The 22,220-nt window shown below is 36.3% G+C and overlaps 1 protein-coding gene across 1 annotated transcript in view; it reads right to left on the bottom strand.

The window, feature by feature from the left end:
* The window catches only part of Gucy2f (guanylate cyclase 2F, retinal), an 89,743-nt gene that overhangs the window by 54,782 nt on the left and 12,741 nt on the right, over positions 1-22,220 (bottom strand). Inside the window, exons 3-5 of the mRNA XM_042690053.1 lie at positions 9,753-10,107; positions 8,299-8,383; positions 4,909-5,005 (exon numbers count right to left, since the gene is read on the bottom strand). Coding sequence (XP_042545987.1) covers positions 4,909-5,005; positions 8,299-8,383; positions 9,753-10,107 — 537 coding nt within the window. The remainder of the gene's footprint in view (positions 1-4,908; positions 5,006-8,298; positions 8,384-9,752; positions 10,108-22,220) is intronic.

Below are 22,220 nucleotides of genomic sequence, written 5' to 3'. Positions count from 1 at the left end.
CCAGGCCTCACCTCCAACTCTAACGTTCTCATTTTTATAATGAGGAACTGATTCCTACAGAAGTATATTTGGGCTGAAACAAGAATCTTGTCACTATATTTCCTGGTCCTATGTTCTTTCTACAAAGTCATGGCAGTGAAAATTACTCTTAAACTGGGCTCTCGTGGCTCACGGCTGTAATCCTAGCTACTCAGGAGGCTGAGATCTGAGGATCATGGTTCAAAGCCAGCCAGGGCAGGGAAGTCCATGAGACTCATCTCCAATTAACCATCAGAAAACCAGAAGTGGTGCTGTGGCTCAAGTGGTAGAGTGGTCAATTTGAGCTGAGGAGCTGAGGGACAATGCCCAGGCCCAGAGTTCAAGCCCCACAACCAACAACAACAACAAAAATAACCTTAAGTACTTTCTAATACTTTTCCATAATAGCCTTTGTTTAACTGATGATCGCTAGTTGACTTAGTCCTGAACTAAGCTCCTTCTCAAGCACCAAGACTTTCACAATTGAAGTTGAATAATAATGATAGTTTTAATGATAAACTATATTCAGTCCCATGTTCTGCAATCTCAATAGCACAAGATTCAGACAAGATGTAAAATTTGATTCTTCACATAACCCTTGCATCAACCTGAACCATCTCCAGCAGTGTAAGGGCACTGGGGAATCTACTTCCCTTTCATTCTTTATTTTCCTATCTCAGCAGGAGTACCTAGATCTGTAAATGGAGACCTGAACCTCTGTATGATGGACAAAGGAGAAAGACATAGAATCTGCCAAAATCCACATATGTTTGGACTTCAGATTCACTTTCTTTTAAAAACTTCCTTTCCTGATTTGACTTCTCCTGACCTGCCAAGTTTTCTAGACTGAATTAATTTTATATTCTCCTAGAGTTTACACATTCAAACAGTCCTTTCAAATGGAATTCTTGGCTTGGCTTTTTGACTGATTAGACAGAGCCAGCTGTAAGTTTGTAACTACACAGAAATTAAAGACAATATATACTTCCCCTATCTTTTCTAATCAGAATCCCTGATAGAAGCCAAATGCCAAATGGATCTAGAGGATGAGATCTATGTTTTTCTAGGGCAATGCCAATCTTTTCCAAGTGGGCCAAGATATTAAAACAAACAAAAACATTCCCTATAAGTCTATCAATCTTTGCAGCTATTTGTTTTTCTCACCCCATGATGAAAAGTGGTGACAATGTTTTTATTCTCAATAAATCAAACTTACGCATAAGTGAAAAGGAAAAGGTGTCTCATTATAAGCAAGATTTTAAAACCCTAGGCCTTCTTATTGGAAGATAGCATTCTTATATATGGGGAATACATGAAAACTGACATTGTTTAGACCCCCACAAACATACCATTTTTGTGTGAGTTCAAAAGAGAAGAGGTATAGGGAGGTATGATAGGCTTCACTGGACTAAATGCAAAGAAAGAGCTTATTAAGTCCAAAATTGAACTACGTTGGTTGTTTTGAAATTTTAGAACCAAACATAAAGACAATTGACATGAACTGTCATTTTTTCATATGGATAACACCAGAGAAATGGTGTTATTTTTGCCAGTCCTAGAGCTTGAACTCAGGGCCTGGCACTGTCACTGAGTTTCTTTTGCTCAAGGTTAGCACTCTACCACTTGAGTCACAACACTACTTCCAGCTTTATCTATTTATGTGGTACTGAGGAATCAAACCCAGGGCTTCATGCATGATTGGCAAGCACTCTACCAATAAGCCATAGTCCCAGCCCCAGAAACAGGGATTTTTAAGAATAGGTTCCATTTTGGCCACAACTTTACTATATTTTGCTATATTTAGACAATGTTTTTTTTTTTACATAGAATTGATTTTACATAGAATTGAATGCATTTTTCTCAGCATTGACCTTAGTATTGGAATAGCTTCACAGCTTAGATTTCAGCATCGGTACTTTCTACTACTTTGAGATAGGAAACTTCATACAGGGCATATTGAATATGGTAAATCCAGACAAATTCTGCAACCGCGAGAACTAGAGTACTCTAGTAATTTCAAAAATGAAGACTAAGTTTTTTTGGCATGAGGGTGGAGTACATCTTCCAGACATAGGGATAGTTTGGGCTTCCAGCAATATATTTCCAGGAACATGGTATCCTTGTTACAAAAATCATTAGATGATTTAAACAAGAATTAGGGTGTACATGGAAATCAAATGAAGTGGTTGAACAATTAAATTGACTCCAACTGCATGAATATTACTATGTAAATCCGTTCTCACTCAGCCAACTAATTAAATATACTTTTAAGTGTCAGATTTAAGCAAATGACCAGTTCAGTCACTGAGATAATTAATTCTCAAACCTGGTATAGTGGTATAGCAACAATTAATGGAACATGGAGACTTTTGACATGCTTAGTTCCTCTCTATATCTTGACACCACTACATAATAGTTTCCAAAGACTACTGTCATTACTGCAGCCACAAAGACTGGCATAAGAAAACATGGGAATACTTTCTCTCATCATTTTTTATGCTTCTGTTTATGAGATTTTCTCGATCTAGGGTGCTTATAGAAGACAAGAAGATAATTAAAATAGATGAAATAGGCTGTGTCTGAGACAATGCAGAGTGATGTGAACTGTATCAAACTTCAGAGAGAAAACATGCTTCTTCCAAAAATGGCAAGTACCACTGAGTTTTGGCCAATTGCCATGATTAGACACAATATTTTTAAATGCTATATTTTAAAAATATATCCAAATAGTTTTTTTTTAACTATTGGCCAATAATAATTGCACATCTTTATGGAGTACAATATGATAGTTTGGTACATTTATACATTTTTTATTGATCAACTTAAGATACTTAGGTTATTTATTATGTAAACCATTTATCATTAGTTGTGATGAGAGCATTCAACATTTTCTCTCCTAGGTACTTTGGATTATATGCTACTGCACTGTTATCTATAACCATCCTTATGTAACAGACACATGGAAATCACAACTTTTAAAGAAAAGTTTTTGTGTATAATTAAAAAATTTTTAAAATTCTGGCTATTTTTATATAACTCTCAGGATTCAAAATAAAGTGAAAACTAGTTTTGTTTTGTTTTGTTTTGGGGCGGGTCCGGTCCTGGGGCCTGAACTCGGCCTGGGCGCTGTCTCTCAGCTCTTCAGCTCAAGGCTAGCATTCTACCACTTGAGCCACAGCACCACTTCCAGTTTTTTTTTCTGCTTATGTGGTGCTGAGGAATCGAACCCAGGGCCTCATGCATGCAAGGCAAGCACTCTACCACTGAGCCACCTTCCCAGACCGTGAAAACTAGTTTTTAATCTGAGTTTCCATCCTTCTTTCTTTAAAACTCGGCTTCAATTCTGGAACTCTAAAAAGGCTCATTCCACTGACATGCCTCCTTGGAAGTACTACTGTATTGCAAGCTTCTTTTGTGTAGTATGATGCCTATGAACTCTCTTTTGTTATATGATTTGTCTCTCTAGTCTGACTGTAATCCCCTTGAAGGCAAGGAACACATGCCATCTCTCACAAATCGTAACCTAAAGTTGGGACATAGTAGCCAGCTCTTAATGGTGATCACATATTACAGTACAAACAGATTTCTTGTTGAAATTCAAACATCTTTTGTTCATTGATTCATTCATCAAACTTTACAATTATCTTCTCTACTGTAAGCCTGTCAGGTACCATTCATTAATATTAAAAAAGTATCTCTGCCTTTGAGAAACTAACAATCAGATGTTAATAAGTCCCCATATATAAACAAGTGCTACATGAAGTCATAGCTAAAGTATTGCCTAAAGTACACTGAAATTATTTCCACAACATGGTTCTAAGTCAGTTATATAATTGAAATGTAACATGAGTTATATATTTAATTGTAATTGACAATGATCATACACACTTATATGACCTAGTGTGATAATTCATGCATATAAATAATGTTAATGACAAAATCAAGAAGATTAGCATTTCCATCTCCTAATCATGAATTACTTATGTTGATAAACTTTAAAAACTGCCTTCTTTTAGTTCTTTATAGAACACATAATAAATCATTATATGTTATTGTAAAATATGTTCATCTCACTGACATATAAAACACTGGAAATTTTCCTCCTACGTATAACTGGACCTATTATCTAAGCTTTTTCTATCTCATTCTCTTCTTCCCTTTCTTAGATTCTAGTTACTATAATTCTGCTCTCTGGTTCTTTGATTGGATTCCACATATTAGTAAGATCATGTGGCACTTGTCTTTCTCTGCCTGGCCTATATCCTTAGCCTAATGTCCTCCAGTTCTATCTATATTGAAGTGAATGGAAATACTTTATTTTTTGTTAGAGCTTTTGTGTCTAACTTGACTGTAAACTCCTTGAAGGTAAGGGAAAGAAAATGCTCATAGAATTATGTATTACAGGGGCTGGGAAGGTGGCTCAGTGGTAGAGCGCTTGCCTTGCATGACTGAGGCCCTGGGTTCAATTCCTCAGCACCACATAAGCAAAAAGAAAAAAGCCGGAAGTGGCACTGTGGCTCAAGTGGTAGGGCACTAGCCTTGAGCTGAAGAGCTGAGGGACAGTGCTCAGGCCCAGAGTTCAGGCTCCACAACTAGACCCAAAAAAAAAAAGAATTATGTATTACATTTTAAGCACCTTTACTATCATATTTAAAAACATGAAAAATACAACTCAACATATATATTGTGCTATTCTGGCATACAAATATTTTTTCTAAATTTTAATGAGATATTTCACACGTTTTGTTGTAAGTCTTCTAAGTCCTATGTGTGTTTTGCTTTTGCAGCATATTACAATTCAGATTAGCTATATGTCAGATGCTAAATAGCCATTTGTTGCTTGCTGCTACCATATTGGACATGGCAAAAAGAAAAGATTCTTTTTCTTACCTTACTGCCAAAGTGGGGGTTAATAAATGTCACATCCTCCAAAGTCAGTAGAATTCTGTTGGGTCCTTTAATCAACTGGATTTTATTTATCCGACGCCTGGAACAAGCATGAAATCAGAGGCTCACAGGGGCCTGGGTGTTTTTGCAAAGCCAGGGATGGTTTGCCCTAGATAGTAGCTAAAGAATTTACAAGATAATTGGGAGGAAACCACACATAGATTTGTACCATAAACCTGCAGCAAAGGGAGGCAACAATGATAGGCCTCACAACTTGCAGGTTTGTGGATATCAAAAGAAAAGAAGAAAAAAATACGCTTGAGGCATCAAAAAAAAGGGTTTGAGGGCAGTGCAAGAAGATGTTATTTTAGACTAATAAAATGGTGACCCCACATCAAGAGCACGTGGAAAACATTTAAATTATTCAATTTAAGTAATTGAATAATTATTTACTAATTGAATAATTTGAATAATTGAATCATTTAAAATAATTCAACATACTTTCTCATTTAGCACTGTAATCACCCTAATATTGTCAAGGCCAAGAATCATTAATCTCCACTTTATAGACAAACCCACATTAAGGAAACAAAACAAAATTAAGCAAATTGTGTGAGATCCCCTAGCCTTAGGCAGAATTGGAACTTGAATCCTTGGTCCCTGGCTGTAGGCCCAGATTTCTACCCATAAGACCACTTGTCTTACAAAGTTGTATCTATGTGTTGCCAAAGCAACAGGTTGAAAAGTGGAAAAATTCAATAAGTTGGTTGTTTTGTCTACATGATTCCAAACAAGAGGGCTGACTGAGGTTTTATTTTCCCCTTTTGCTGAATTGGTCTCTTGTATGACACAAGAGACACAATTTAAACATGCTCTTCTCCAAACATGCCCATTAATTTGCTATGAATATAATTATTTTCTACAAATCAATTACTAGCCATATAGGAGTTTATGATGTCTACCCAGAAAGTCAGGTGGGTCTTACCCAGATCATTTGAAGACCTGGAGGTAAGTTTGGATTAGTCAGTGTGCATATTTTATTCTTTTTTGTTCTGGGAAAACTTGGACATTTTGGCTTTGTTTGTTCTGTAACTCCATAATGGTCAGCCTCTTTCCCCACGAGCCAGAGTGGGGAAAACAACTGCTGAATCAAAATGTTTTGTCAACTTTGTTCTAAGGAGAAATCTATAATGCCACTGTATCTTTAAGTACCAACAATCCAGTCAATTTTTCTCAGTGACTTCTCTGGTTTATAAACAAACAATTAATGTGTTTCTAATTGTCTGCCAACAAATATGTCCCTTATCACGGTGGGAGTTGCTGCCCTGCAGAGAAAATTAAAAGAGCCCTGTAGTGAATTCTTGGGTAGAGTGTATGAATCTTTTGGCAAAGTAAAACATCACTCTCCCTAACTTATCTGTTTCATATGCGAAGAAAATTGTCTTAAAGCAGGCACACCTGCAAAAATAATCATGCAACAAAATAGAATCTAGCAGAAAGCAAATTGGATGGACTCCCAATCCAGAGACCTGGGGGGCAGTGCTGATCCTGTCATTAATTAGCCAGGTGCAAGTGACCTTGGATAAATAATTTAACCTCTTCATGCCTCAGTGTCTCCTATCTGCCAGGATAATAGTCCTTGCATTACCCGTTTTATAGAGTTGTTTTGAAAATCAAATGAGATAATGTATGTGAAAGTGCTCTGAAAAGCGTGAAGCACTATGAAAGTATAAGGGCTCATTATTATCATTATCATCATTAGTATTACAAAGCACGGGAGAGCTTTATAGACAGGCAATGCAATCTGGTTCAGAGGAGTAGGGAGAAAAGAGGAGTTCAAAGAATCCTTTGTTTTGGGGTGGTTGGGTTCCTTGCACATCTTTCTCTCTGGAAAAAAAAAACCTTAAACAATCAAAACACAGAAAAGGAAGGAACAGAGAGTCACTCTCCTGCAAGTAATCACCATCTATTACAGAAACTCATCAGCCGCTCAGTTCTTCTGATTGCAGCCATGGTGGGCAGAGACAGGGAGGAAGGCAGCAAAGAGGGGGCATCTTTTGTGCTTTGCTAGCTGAAGAACCAGGGACCAAGTGACTCTGGGAAATGATGTGCCTCTCTTCCATCTCTGAGTTTTCTGTGACCACTTGAAGTACCAATTGTCTCAAACTCATTTTCCTCTCCAATCATTTTCCTCTCTAATCATGTCCCTCTCCAATCATTTTGCTCTCCAGTCTTCTTTGCCCTTCAACCCACAAACTCCAAACAAAACCCCCACCCCCCATAGGTTTTTTTTTTCTTTTTTCTTCCTTGTGCTTGCTGAAAGCCTAAAGAACCAGTCCATTCAGTGGAAAAGATCAGCAAAGACTATTATTTGCAGGGATTGACTAGTAATGTAAGCAGCTGAGTGAGACTCCATTTTTTTCCACTTTGTCATAGGATGTTCTGACATTCCTCCTCAGGGGAGTGGACTGTCATTTATTTTTGCTAATTATCCATGGATATTAAATATGTTATTCCTATTGGTAGCTAAATTAAATGTTATTAAATAGATATTCTTAGCAGGTTTATGTTATAGTCACTTAGACAAAAAACAACAACAAACTTCCATTTGACTACAAGTATTCATCAAATATATTTTTAACAATTCAAAAGCTGACAACTACTTTGTGGTTTTATCAAGTTTCTAATACTAGGGAGACTGGATAATAGTTTGCATAGTGATAGCAGCACAGTAAACACTAAGGATAACACTTGTTACGATTTCAATCCAGAGCTGAAAGGGTTCTTAAGTATCATCTAATCCACTTCCTTCATTGTATTAATAAAAATATTCTGGTCGTCAAGAGAGTTAAGTGGCTTTTCCAAGTTGGTGCAAATATTTAATATACTACAGGTATTTTTCTTATGGTAATAATTTGTCAGACAGGTATTAGAATATGTTCTCCAGTTACTTTAGTTATTTTATCTCTACTGCAGTCCTATGAGTTAGTACCACAATATGTAAAGCTTGGATTCTCTTCAAAATCCCTAGGACTCATTAAAATATTCCAACTCCATCCCCTACCACACCATTTGGGGAAGGAGGTAGTTAGAAGGCACACTGCCAAGGGAAAAAAGGAGTATAGGTAGGGAGTAAACAGGTCTGAAAGTACTAGTTCTCCTATTTCCCCATTGTGTTTCTACACAGGCAAGGACACTGACAACACAGCTTGGGAAGTTATTCTTGGCATCATAAAAACACTTCACTCTAAGTGGGACCTGTAGGGATGGAAAAGAAAATCAGTAGGTCATGTAATGAGGCAATTGTACTGAAACATGACTTCCTGGAAATCAATATTAACAAGGCTATTATGGGCTTGTATTTTGTATATACAAAAAGAACCCAAAATGTACCTTATAAAGTAAGCAAATCCAGTAATAGACAGCAAGGCTAGCAGCAAAGCAAGGCAGACCATGATGGCAAAGGCGGGGTCGATGCCTGCAGAGAGTAAGAGGAAGAGGAAGAATGGCATTATTAGAGAAAAGCAGTAAATAAAGGGCACCACAGAGCGACTCCTCATGCTTTCTGGTGACTCTAAAATCAAGCCACATCTACCTAACCTAATTCCATTTTTCTACAGCACAGTCTGTCTTGTTGACTTTATGGACACAGAAAGCAATTCACTGTTCTAAAGCAAAACCACTCACCACTCCGACAATAACAAATCACATGAATTAAGACTGACCAGAGTGTTTCTTTGGAGAAAAAAAAGTCTACAAATGGAAAACTTTGAGCATCTTAATTTAAGTTGGACAGCAATAGAGTTCTTGAGAGGAAAAGAGTATGTTATCTCACCTGTGAAGGGTGAGTACTGCATTGCCTTCATAAAATAAAAGACCTTTATAATTCTTCAGAGCCCACAGACCTCATGGTTTTATAGATGAAACTGTGGTACACTTCCTTCAGGGGTGAGGATGACTGCTTTGAATAATTATGTTTTCAACACATGTAAATTATTCTCTATATAAGATAAATATTTGAATAGATTACTAGGGAAATATATGAAGTATGAGTGAATAGGTGGTTGGGTAGGATATGTTAAAGCAAAATACAAATCAAAGCCTATTTTGAATATATGCATTTGCGTTGGGAAAGGGGTAGTGCAAACTTGCATAAGAGTAACATGGGCCACTCCAAAGGTACCCTCTGGCGCTCAGAAATTTGATGAAGACTCCTACTAGTCAATCAAACTGCAAGTATTTACTGGATGCCTGCTGTTTTGAGCAGTTGGAGGATCATAAGAATTATTACTTATAGTACCTGCCCTCAGGGAGCAGTATATTTGGGAAATGGAGAGCCACCAGTACACAAGAAACAATTGAAAAGCAATTTTGTGCTTTTTTTTTTTTTTGGACTTTTATTGCAATGGGAATTCAGAGAGGAGAGGGTGTTAAATATGCTATTTCTGTTGTAGGACCAGACTGACAGCAAAGTCAGGTTCAAAGAAGCTGTTCAAGGAACAGATAAGTGATCTAGCAAGAGACAATCATGGGTCACAGCTACAAAAGATCAAGGAAAAGGCAAATTCTTTCCTCATATTAGACTAACCTCTTAGGGAAAGCATGGGATCCTTTCAAAAATGAATGATGGAGAGACTTTTAAATTGTAGATGATTATTTCTGGCTGGAAAGTCCCTTTGTTGTCCTTATTTTAATTAAGAAGATAAAGTGCCAAGATATTTAAACCACCTGACTTCAAATGCATTTCTTTATGGTGGTTGCAATATTAAAAATAGGCCTTGTCTTATAGCGGTAGCTAGTAACCCAAGCTAATTTAAATTGACTACCAGTGATTTTCCATTCCTTACCTCCTCGGCAGATCTTCCCTTCTGCAAACCAGCATTTTGCATCTGCTCTAGGGGGCCTGCCACCAGGGAAGTGAATAGGGGTCCCTCTGAACTGTAGCAGCTCCATTTCCATGTCCACAGTGTAGGTGCTATGGAGTTCCCATTCTTTCCAGTTGGTGTCCAGGATTACATATTCTGAAATTCCATTTCCATTTGAATCTGTTCTTATTAACTGGTTGAATCCATAGAATTGCAAGTTTCTGGAATGCTGAACCAGGCTGCCAGCACTTGCCTGTCCATTTTCTTTCATCGCATGATCCATGGCTTGTGCGATAAAGTAGACGGAATTGAAGATGGTTCCAAACAACGGGGAAACCTAGTTTTAAAATTATTTACAATTATCTTGAGCCCTAACTGTACTAGAGCTATCTCAGAGTATATTCCAAGCCTGTGTTCATTATTATGTGCTGTACATCTGAATGGAGTAAAGCTTTGACGACCCGGAGGAAAAAAGAATGTTTCTGAGGACTTGGTTTCTCGCCCAAATTTTTCTGCTTTTCTCCCCCAGGCCTTCACATCTTTAAATATATCAACTATGACAATTTTATGGGCAAACCAAGTCATACATAACATATTTTTATGCTGCTAAACTAAGAAAGTGATTTAGGGTTATAAAGAACACTAAAAATCAACAAACATGGAATAGACAAGAGGAGTTCAGAGAAACATTACCAGGTTAATTATGGGTGCATTACGCATGGCACAATCATTTGGCTGCCAGCATTAAAGTGGTAGATATGTGTGGAAATACTGTAACTAGTGGATCTCCACATCAGATATCTGTGTCTTGTTTTACTTCAAAATGTCTGTTCTCCTAGGCACATGCTCTCAGAGAAAGTGAACACTAGAATCCAATTTTAAACACATACACATATAGATACCAATGTTAGAGTGCATAAATAATGAGGGTTTTAATTTTTAAAAAACTCTATATTCTATTGGTGTGCTGAGTAGCAAGCTTCTAGGGAGAAGCCACTGTAAACTCACAAGACTGTTAAGTAGACTGCATGGATATTCCTGCTCAATAAGTACAGGAAAAGTAAGAATATTTGTACAGTATGCCTCATGCACTGCTCATTAACATCATGACATATCTTGGTCCAAACTTTATGTCTTTTGTTCCTAAAAGTACAAACAAAAGTCAAACAATCTTCTTTCCTCTGAAACTCCTCCCCACCAAATATACACAGTCATAGCATCATATATGATTCTATAATATTCACTTCTAGTATGGAGTTCAAAAAGGCTATGGTGAGGGAATTTTTACCAAGCTTCAAGAAAAGTTGATATTTACTACTTTTGCTTCAATCTAGAAAGCTAATCTCCTACCTGTGAAGAAAAAAAAAAGAAATTGAAAATTGAGTAAGCTGTTTTTGTATTTGAAATCCAAGTGAAGATGTAGAGAGATGTAATAGCTAGCAATACACTTTCATGCCTTGTTAATGTAGAGCAGGGTTTCCTCTGTCCCTAGCTACCTATTAGAATTACCCAAGAAGTGTTAAAAGCATCAACATCAAACCTAACCCACACCAACAGAATGAGACATGTTAAGTATGGGATCTAGCAATCATTATTATAAGTTCGATAAGGATTCTAATACTTGCTTGAGAGTTCAAAACCAGTGGTATAAGAAATTGGCATAATGGCCTGTGGTCTGTTCCTAGGGTTTTAATGTCTGAGCAAGTCATTTGCCATGTCTCTCTGAGTTTCAGTTTTTCCCACTTAGGGTACAGAATTGTGAATATCTAAATCTTCTAAGTCATCTGGTCTATAGCTATAGATAGCAAAAAGAGGTTCAGATAAATCAAGTAATCTGTCAAATGCACTCATCTCCAGGTCTCCTTGTTTTCAGCTGCTCATTCTGGACTGAGGTATATGTTCTCTCTGATTGTTTATAGTTCTGAATTCTGAAAACTCCTAATTCTTCTTCTAGTCCTGAGACCAAATTTAGCATGCAGACATTTCTTTTGTTTGGCCTACATCTATCCTTCTGACCTCATAATATTGAAGTGCTCCAAAAGTCAGTTCCTGGTCCTCTTTTCTATCTACACTCTTTCCATTAGTGGTCTTTTTGCTTTCATGGATTTTATTTATTATTTTTTTCCTATGGCATATTTATTCCATCTCTCTCAGATTTGTAACTCTTCAGAATTCTCACATAGCCCATTACCTACTTTGAGATTTCAACTTCAATGTTAAATTTCAATATGCTCAAAATTGATGTTCATACCTAATCCTTCTGCTCCATCTACATTGCATCTTCTTAACAATTTTACCCCAAATAACAGAGATAATTACCAGCAGACCTGAAATCCATGCCTCAGTCTCCTGCATTTTATTCCAATGATCTTCCTTCACCAATCTACCTGAACATGTACTGTGTGGAAATAAATCATAAATAGATAATGATACCATTAAGATATCCACACCTAGTTGCCTACCATACAATGGGGTCTCTTAACTTTCTCCTGATTCCTCATCCTAATTGTCTTGGATTCTCCATTAGATTGTCTTTAGTATTTCTAAAAGACCTTGAATTCTTTCTGGGTTTCAGTAGGTTATAAAATGAAATAAAGGACAAAAGTAGAGTACAAAATCAGTGCTAGTAAAACAAATGAGTGGGCAAACCACAGGGCAACAAGTTCCTTAAAGCAGAGAATTGTTTTGAAAGTCACAGAATCTTTGAGGAAAGAGTCTTCATCTACATATAATCAAAAGCAAATATTGAAATTCTTAAAATCAGTACACCTGCCTATGAGTTAATTTACTTCACTGCTTTTTCAGCAGCCAACCTAAACAGCCCTTTGTGCTTCAGAATGACTCCTGTTAAAACTGACAATTCCCTAAGATGACAGAAACTTGAATCCTGTTCTTCAGAATTTTCTAGCCTTCTTAATATGTTATACACACACACACACACACACACACACACAAACACACACAACCACAAAAGTATGGTAGAAAAACAGAGCATAGTTGTAGAAACAAAATTTAGTTGCAAAAGAGAGGCTATCAAAATGGCCAACTGTTTACATAAGGGCTCAAATTTGTACTCCTCCCTTAAGCAATGGGAATTCCTCTTCCTATAAGTCAAAAGTAGACTCTATGGATATCAATCACAAATGTCCTCTAGTTGTACTTGCTGAAAATAATAAGAAGGCGAAGAGGTAGATGAAAGATGGAACAAAGGAAAAAGGGATATTCCTTATAATTCTCTGCCATATCTACTCACCCAGCCCCCAAAGAAGTAAAACAGAACTGGAAATAACTGTCAAGCATGACCTTCTTGACATCACACCGTAGAATGGTAAGACCTGTGATGATTCAGTCTGTCATTTTGCCTACTGTGGAGACCTGAACCTGAAGAAATGAGTGAGTTGCGAATAAATAACTGAAACATAACATTGATTTTCATTTAATGACATCAGATAGCTCTACCCTAAGCATTTCAATTTTTTTTTTGCATTTCAAAATTTTTAAATGTTAGAGTAAGGTCCAAGCTGGAGGCAGTGATATTTGAGTTTGTTCAGTTTAATGATTCACGCTGTTAAGCTGATTATCCTCAACATCGATTTACAATGCTTGAGAAAGACATAAAACTGGCTTCCAAGGAATTTTGAATCCAGAAGTGTACATTAAAACACGTCAGGCTTGGAAAGCCATCATTTGAAGAACATCATTTTGGACAAAATGCCAGGTACATGCAGAAAATGAGAAACCAAAGGGTAACTGAATTTTTGTTACTAACTATGGTACCTCCAATAATGTAGGACAGCAACATTGACCAAGAGATGGATAACAGGCCATTCTACTTAATATGATGCTCATGAACACAATGGTGTTATTTTATATAGAATGGGGGACAGACAATTTTAGCCACTGTAAGCTTTGAACAATCTTTCCTGACAATCTGTCTAGGGAGCCTCTTCTGGAAATGCCCCAGCCCTAATCACATCCCTTTCAGCTTAACAATACCCCACTAGGCACCATATTTAGGATAATAGAAAACAATAAGAGTAAGGAGTATGAGGTACTCCAGGCTTGCTAAGAATCTCCAAAAAATTCCTTTCCTTAGCCAAATAAGGCTACATCTGGAAAAAATATCAAAATTTATACTCTATTAATATACACTTGTAGCCAATAGATGCTCATTAAAAGAAAAAGGAGCCAGTTGGTCAAGCATGTAATTCTAGCTACTCAGGAGGCTGAGATCTGAGGATAGCAGTTCAAAGCCAGCCTGGGCAAGAAAGTCCGGGAGACTCTTATCTCCAATAAACTACTAAAAATGTCTGAAGTGGAGCTATGGCTCAATAGTAGAGTGCTAGCCTTAAGCAAATGAAGCTCAGGGAAAACACCCAGACCCTGAATTGAAGCCCCAGGACTTTCTCTTTCTCTTTCTCCTTCTTTCTCTCTCTCCCTCTCCCTCACCCTTCCTCCCTCCCCCCCTCTCTTTTACACACACACACACACACACACACACACACACATTGGGATCCAAGGCAAAGGAAGAATTAAGGCTTCAAACCTAATTTCCGTATCTATCATGTGCCAAAGCAAAGATCCAAAGTGATTGTACTTGCCCAATCATCCTGAGACTATATTAGGAAGTTTGTTACTGGTCCCCCCGGAAAAAAAATCTTTCCATTTTGATTTATTGTTGTGTTTTCAGAGGCCTTCCTAAAGTCTTAGTACTCCCCTCTGTCTAATAAACCTATTCAGATCAAAGTATAAGTAACTTATTAATGTTAAGTTGCTTTACTAAAGCATTTGCATTGCACATTATTAGCACAGTGTAATAAAATACAATAAGCTTGATGCCTTAAATGCTCAGGTTCTGATAGCATCCTTGGGTTTATCTACCACTTGCCTCCTATATGACTGTGGAAAACTTATTTGAATCCTTAATTTCTTTATTAATAATATATCTAATTTGTAGGCCTATCTTAAATAATTCCTAGTTTAAAACAACTAAATACATAGGCCTATTATTCTTTGCATTTCACAAGAGCACAGAGTTCTGGTAACATCTTGGAAGTATGATGTTTAAGTCCCTTGTCCAAATCTTGAATCTATGACCAGTTTTAAACAGTGCTGAATGGTAAAACTATCCCATTTTGTTGGAGAAAATATATAATTTTTCTCTACTATATATGCCTTCCAAAGTGTCTGAATCACAGTAAAAATAAAAATAACCACTTTAATAATATTTAGCAATGATAGCACTTACTGAGAAGTTATTAATTGCCAAACAAGTTCATCTAGGCTTTAACTCATTTCATCCTCACAGCAACTCTGTAAGTTAGGTATGATTATTATATCCAACTTAAAATAATGAAAGAAGATACAGAGAACTTAAATAAACAGGGTACTCTGCTTTCAAAGCCCATGTTTTAACAATAAAATACTTGTTAAATTAATTCATGGGCTGTAGTAAACTCACCAATAAAAGAATATCACACAAACTCTTTTGTGACTTATTTTTTTACTTCATGATTTTCCATAGATATCTTTATTAACTATCACTCTCAAACAATAAGGAGAGCAAGGAACAAAAGTAAAGTTCAATAACTAATGATATCAGGAGGTATGTGTAATCCTAAACCAGACAATATGAGGTTAGAAAGCTGCTATCCAAGTGGTAATTGATTCAGCAAAGTAGAGGCCAATCAAACCTAAAAACATGCAGGAAAGAATATTGATAAGATACAAGCAAATATGCCCCCTCAGAATCCTAGGTAGGATTTGTAATTAGAGAAGCTAAGTGCTATACAAGTAAGGTAAGGCTGAACACCAAACAAGAGGGAGCATTCTTTGTACATTTGTGGAAGGAGCAGTGAGATAAGCCCATCCTCACCTCCAATTAGAAGAGCCAAACCTTTGAAGAAACAGGCTAAATTGATTCAAAGCAGCTCCAGAACAAAGAACATTAGAAGTGACATGAGGCACAAAAAGCTGTGACAAAGTTAAACTCTCCATAATTTATAGTGAGAATCTGTTTCTTTCACAAAACATTGTTCCCAAAGGACTGGCAGCAAAGATTATCATTCTCAAGGCAAAGATTATCATTTTCAAGGCAATAGGAAAATACTCCTCCAAAGAAAATGATTGGGAAATGGCACTGTGGCTCAAAGTAGTACAGCGCTAGCCTTGAGCAAAATGAGCTCAAGGACAGTGCCTAGGTCCTGAGTTCAAGCCCCATGATTAAACAAAAATAAAGAAAGAAAGTGACCGGTTCAAGATCCTTGACATATAGACTAAAAACAAAGAAGGAAACAAAATAACAGCTCTATTCTGAAAGCCACTGAACAATATATCTACCATGTAATATATCTACCTTCAAATCTGCATTTTAAAGCAATATTTTTAAATACAGATAGCCATAATTGCCAGACATATAAGAAAGGCCTCCAATATAAAATAGAAAGCCCAAATCAACAAAACATGAAAAGTAGGAACTGAGGAAAAGGAGATTAAAAACAGATCAACAAAACTTTAAAGAAGCAACAATGAGTATATTCAGGGAAATAAGTGAAAATACATATGAGTTTTATATCTACAGATTCTTCCAAGTGCAAACCCAAAATATTGGGGGAAAATATATCTGTATTGAAATATGTATACATTTTTATCATCATTTCTGAAATAATACAATATAACAGCTCTTTAGTGTTTCCATTATTAGGTATTACAAATCATCTAGACATGATTTAAAGAATACACAGAATGTGTGTAGGTTATATGCAAATATATATCATTTATGTAAAGTACATGACCATTCACAGATTTTGGTATCTGTAGGGGGAGGTTCTGAAACCAATGCCCTGTAGATACCAAGAGACCCACACAAAAGCACAATGCTGTTAAAATATAATAGACTCAAGGAAAAATATGATAGTTAAATGTTTTTAATGGTAAAATTTGAGAGTGCAAAATGGAGAAACAGAGAAGAAAACTAAAAATAGATATGGAACATACAAGAAAATTAAGAAATAATTATTTAAATTATTAAATAGTAAGACAATTAAAAAAGATCTAAGGGAGTTGATACCTTTACATGAAAAACATAGTTGCACCTCCATGTTTATTAAACTACTATTCACAATAGCCAAAATATGGCATCACCCCAGATACCCTTCAGCAAATGAATGGGTAAAGAGAAAGTGGTATCTTCACATAATGGAATACTACTCATTCATATAAAAGAATGAAATTCTATCATTTGTAGCACCATAGATAGAACAGGACATTATGTTGAGTGAAATAAGGTAAATACTGAAAGACAAATACCACATGTTCTCACTCATTTGAGGAAACTGATAAGTAACGTCATAAATGTACCAAACAGAATAAAGCTCACTAGGGAGGGGGCAGTGGGAATAGAAGAAAATTTAAAAGGACTGGGAAGTATATTAGGGGAAAGGGAAGATGAAGTGGGACCAAGAACAGAAGGAAATCTAGACATGATTAGTGCATGCATGGAAATATTACAATTAATTCCATTAACTTGTACAAGTAATATGTAAATATATTAAAATATAAATAATCGTAATAAAAACAGAAGTGTATATCATTATTTTTATGTCTTGTCCATTTATTTTAACAAAATAATATTTCTAATTCCTTAGTATAGAAAATATCAGTGCTGGGCACCAGTAGCTTACCCCTGTAATCCTAGCTACCTAGGAGCCTAAGATCTGAGGATCTCAGTTCAAAGCCAGCCTGGGCAGGAAAATCTGTGAGACTCTTATCTCTAATTAACCACCAGAAAACTGGAAGTGGTGCTATGGCTCAAGTGGTAGAGCATTCGTCTTGAGCTGAAGAGCTGAGGGACAGTACCCAAGGCCCAGAGTTCAAGCCCCACGGCCAACAACAAAAAAAGTATCAATTCAAGATACTTTACATCTAACTAATAGTATTTCTAGATAGAACAAAGACAATGTTATTGAAGAAATTATGAAATCATAATATATAAGAAGATTTCTAAAGAGGGGAAAGCTTCTAAATCAAAAGACCTCATCAAAGATGCAGCATATGTGTAAAAGACTCAGAAATCAGCATGTTAATTCATAGCATCAGAAATAAAGGGAAAATCTTGAAGACTTCTGTCAGGTGGAGGAATGAAAACAAGTGCATTAAAAGATTATACATAACAGCTGCATTGCTCTTCTCAATACCAACAGTAGAAATTAGAAGACAATGTGCCATGTCATCAAAAGACTGGGGGAAAATGATTTTACACTCTGATTTATATACTCAACCAAACTATTAATCAATAGTGAGGACAGAATAATGACTTACTTACATGCAAAAAAAGTCAAAATTTTAACTCCTGTGTACCTTTCTGAGAAACCAATAAAGATGTGCTCCATAAAAAATGACCGAATAAACCAAGAAAATGGGAGTCATGAAAGGCATGAAATAGTCAACTTAGCATAGAAGAAAAAGAGAACAGGAATTTCCAGATTGATGAAGATGGAGTTTCCAGCATAATATATGTGCAACAGTCTTATGATTAGTAAGTTCAAATGGGAATAGGAGGATAGAGAGCTTCATGAAAAACAAAATTAATGAGGGATTTATCAGGTTTTACCATGTATAAAATTGTTTTGAGAGGATTTTATGCCTTGTCAGAAAGTGTGGGCTGAATTACAAATTCAAATTAAGGTATGTTTATTTTGTGTATAAGGTAACATTTTCCAATTCATGTGGTATACAATGGTTATAATTCATACCACACATAAACTTTTGATTTTTACTCTATCATCATACTTAGGCATTGTGCTAAAAATGCTACCTATATAGATTTAAATTAAAAATAAGTTTGTGTGTGTGTGTGTGTGTGTGTGTGTGTGTGTGTGTGTGTGTTGGTATTAGGGCTTGAACACAGTAGTTAGGCACTGCCCCTTAGTTTTTCAATCAAGGCTAGAGCTCTCCCACTTGAGCCATAGTTCCTTTTCAGTGGCTAATTGGAGATCAAAATCTTAAGGACTTCCCTTTCCCAGGCTAACTTCAAACTGTTATCTTCATATCTCAGCCTCCTGAGGAACTGAGATTACAGGCGTGAGCCACTGGTACCCAGCTTACTTTACTTTCTAAAGCAGCAAAAAATAAATTCAAAGGAATTGCAAACCACTGTTGTGGGTAATGTAGCTTACATATAAAATTTTCAATTTCGTTGAAAGTTTCTGGGCAAGAGAATAACAATCATCTTGTTAATGTATTTGCTTACATATTTGTGATATACTAAAATATGCTTAACAATGTCTCTATATTTGCCTTTTTGTCATATAAATACTTCAACCTTGCCTGATTTCAAGTTACCAAAATAATGACACTGAGCAGATCTGGGGGATAAAAGGTACCCAGTTGGCTTCAGTGAACTGGCTGTAATACACCAAAAACTTCCTGTGTTGTTTACTGTTATAGTGCCTACTACATGGCAGTAACGCCATAAATAATTTGCCTGATGACTGAATAGGGTGGGGGAAAAGCAGCAGAAAGCCAAGAGATAGGTAGGCAGACTGAATGAATGCTATAATCTGATCTGAGAAAATACCATTTAAGATTCTAAAAGTGAGAAAACCTCTCCAAGTAATGAGAAAACTTCAAAAGTATAGGAAGCCAAAATCAAATTGTAATATAGAAACTGGGTCACCATCAACCAACAAAGTCACTCTGGTCACAACAGAGAAACAATGATAAAGAAGTGTGTGCTAGGCATTTTTCTAACCACTGCAGACATGTTACTCTGTTTAATTTTCACAATAATCCTGGAAGACATAGCTCCTCATTTTACAGCTGGAGAAACAGAACTATAAACTTCAAGCAATCTACATAAGCTAATAAGACCTTGAGAACTTGAATTTATATTTTTATAAATTTCTTTCACTGATACACAAAATATAAAAATTATACATGTTAATAAGATAACACATGATATTTGTACAATGGTTAACTCAAATTAAATGTATATCTTTTATATCATTCATCATATGTTACTGGCAAAAAAAAAATTCAAAATTATTTCCTCTAGGTTTGGAAATCTATATTTTTATTATCTATAGTCACTTCTACCATGCCAGAACTTCTTACCCTACTTAACTGTAACTTAGTACTCATTTGATCAATCTTTCTCCTGAGAGCTGGGATTTAAACGCAAGTTTGCCTAACTCCTTATCATATGTTCTTCCTGCTATACCAACTGCCTTCAAAAATACATTTCATCGGAGTAAATATGAAAATGGCGGTTTTGCTTATCAGAGACATGAAGATAATTGTATCATCTTTTATTATTTTTTGATTGACCGTCTAACCTAGATACCTACAAAGAGAGAGTAGAAATGCATCCAGGCAGGCTTTAAAAAAAAATAAGCTCTGGATTCTTTGTTGTAGCTCTCTTGTCTAAAGCAGAGTGCATGCTGCCTAGCAACCAAGCTAATGGCGTCTCGAGTTTTGGGTTTTTGTTTTTTTTTTTTTGCCTTAATTACCTTATGTTTTCCACAGACTCAAAGGGATTGAATCAAATATCGAGTGCAAGGTCTGAGTTTTTATATCATATGTGCTCACACATATGCACCACATACACACACACACACCTCTTTCCCTCCAACCTATTAGTAATGTAGAAAAAGTAGAAAGATGACTTAGAGTTTATTTATTTGATGCCATATTATTGGCTAAAAACTATAAAAATGCCACCTATAAATACAGCACAAAAACTAGTTTGATCAACAGTTGTTTGCAATTCAAGGCTCCTTAAAATTCTTGACTAAATTGACCAGTTGTTTCAAGTTATATGTGCCTGTGTGTCTCCTAAAAGAGAGATTATAGGCATACCCTTAACAAGAAAATTCAGATTCAGCAATGCTAATATTTTTCATAGTCACTTTTTTTTTGTCCATTGTGGGGCTTGAACTCTGGGCCTGGCTGCTTCCCGTGAGGTCTTGCGCTCAAGGCAAGCACTCTACCACTTGAGCCACAGTGCTACTTCCAGTCTTCTGGTGTTTTACTGGAGGTAAGAGTCTCACAGACTTGCCTGCACGGGCTGGCTTTGAACCACAATCCTCAGATCTCAGCCTCCTGAGTTGTTAGGATTATAGGCATGAGCCACCAACACCCAGCAATTTTCTCATTCTTGAACAGAGAACAAGAGAGGATATTTCCATTTGCATGTAATGTCTACAAATATCATTTGGGAACCATAAGAAGACAAGCATTATAAGGGAATGCTAGTATAGCATTGCTTGTAAAAATAATGTTGAAAAGAACCTGATTCATTGATGACATTATTGAATTTCTGAGTTAAATCCACCTGGGAGCTCCTCTACTTCATTTATAAAAATGATTTGTTCTATAGGCCAATTTGTGTTGAGGTGCTAAGAGTCTGAATCAATAAAACTGATACAGTATACTAGTAAATACTTGAAAACTTATATATGCGTCATTCTAAATAATTCTAAACATAGTTGTACTGGTAGCTTTAGTATGGTCTTGTTTGTGATCATTTGGGTAAATGCCCAAAAGTGGGATTTCTGGGTCATAGGGGAGCTCTATGTGGAGTCTTTTGAGGAACCATACACAATGGAATTCTATGCCTCCAGCAGAAAGAATGACATCGCCCCATTTGTTAGGAAATGGAAAGCCTTAGAAAAAATTATTTTAAGTGAAGTAAGCCAGGCCCAAAGAAACATAGGTCCTATGGTTTCCTTTATTTGCAATAACTAGTGTATGTCTGAGACAAGCAGAAAAGGCCAGATAAGTTGATGTTAGGTGAAATGAACCCCAAGATATGTATTCAAATGTTTTTTTTTCTTTCATGTGATTGTTTCTAACATATTTATAAGATGATTTCTTTGTTGTTTTGTATCCCTCCCCCACGGTATAACCCCTGCTTTCATTGTATTTGATGTTGGTATAATTTGTGGAGGGAAAGGGCAAAAACAAATCGTTTAAATAGGGATACAGGTGGACCCATTGCAACAATGAGATGTACAAGATGTTATGTCGAAAAATGAACTTTACAACTTTGGCATGGGGGGGTGGGGATGGGGAGGGGAGATGGGAAGGGATGGGAAGGGGAAACAAAGGAGGAGGCAACAATACTTGATAAAAAAAAATGTGCTCATTATCTTGCCCATGTAATTGTAACCCCTCTGTACGGTATTTTTCACAATAAAAATAAATAAGTAAATAAATAAATAAATAATTCTAAAAAAATGTTCATGGTCTGCATCTGATTCTAACCTATATAGTGGAGTACAGGAGTTGGGTGTGGTGGTGCTACATATAATCCCAGCACCTGGGAGACAAAGACAGGAAGATCACAAGTTAGAGGCAAGTTTAGGCTACATAGAAAGTTTGAGACCAAAAAAAAAAAAAAAAAGAAGAAGAAGAAAGTTTGAGTCCAGAATGAGCTTCATGCAAAGATCC

The sequence above is a fragment of the Dipodomys spectabilis genome, unplaced genomic scaffold, assembly GCF_019054845.1.
Source record: "Dipodomys spectabilis isolate Male_0828 unplaced genomic scaffold, ASM1905484v1 ptg000132l, whole genome shotgun sequence".
In the NCBI taxonomy this organism is placed as follows: domain Eukaryota; kingdom Metazoa; phylum Chordata; class Mammalia; order Rodentia; family Heteromyidae; genus Dipodomys; species Dipodomys spectabilis.
The sequence above is the reverse complement of the archived record's forward strand: the minus strand, read 5'-3'. Positions and strand labels throughout refer to the sequence as shown.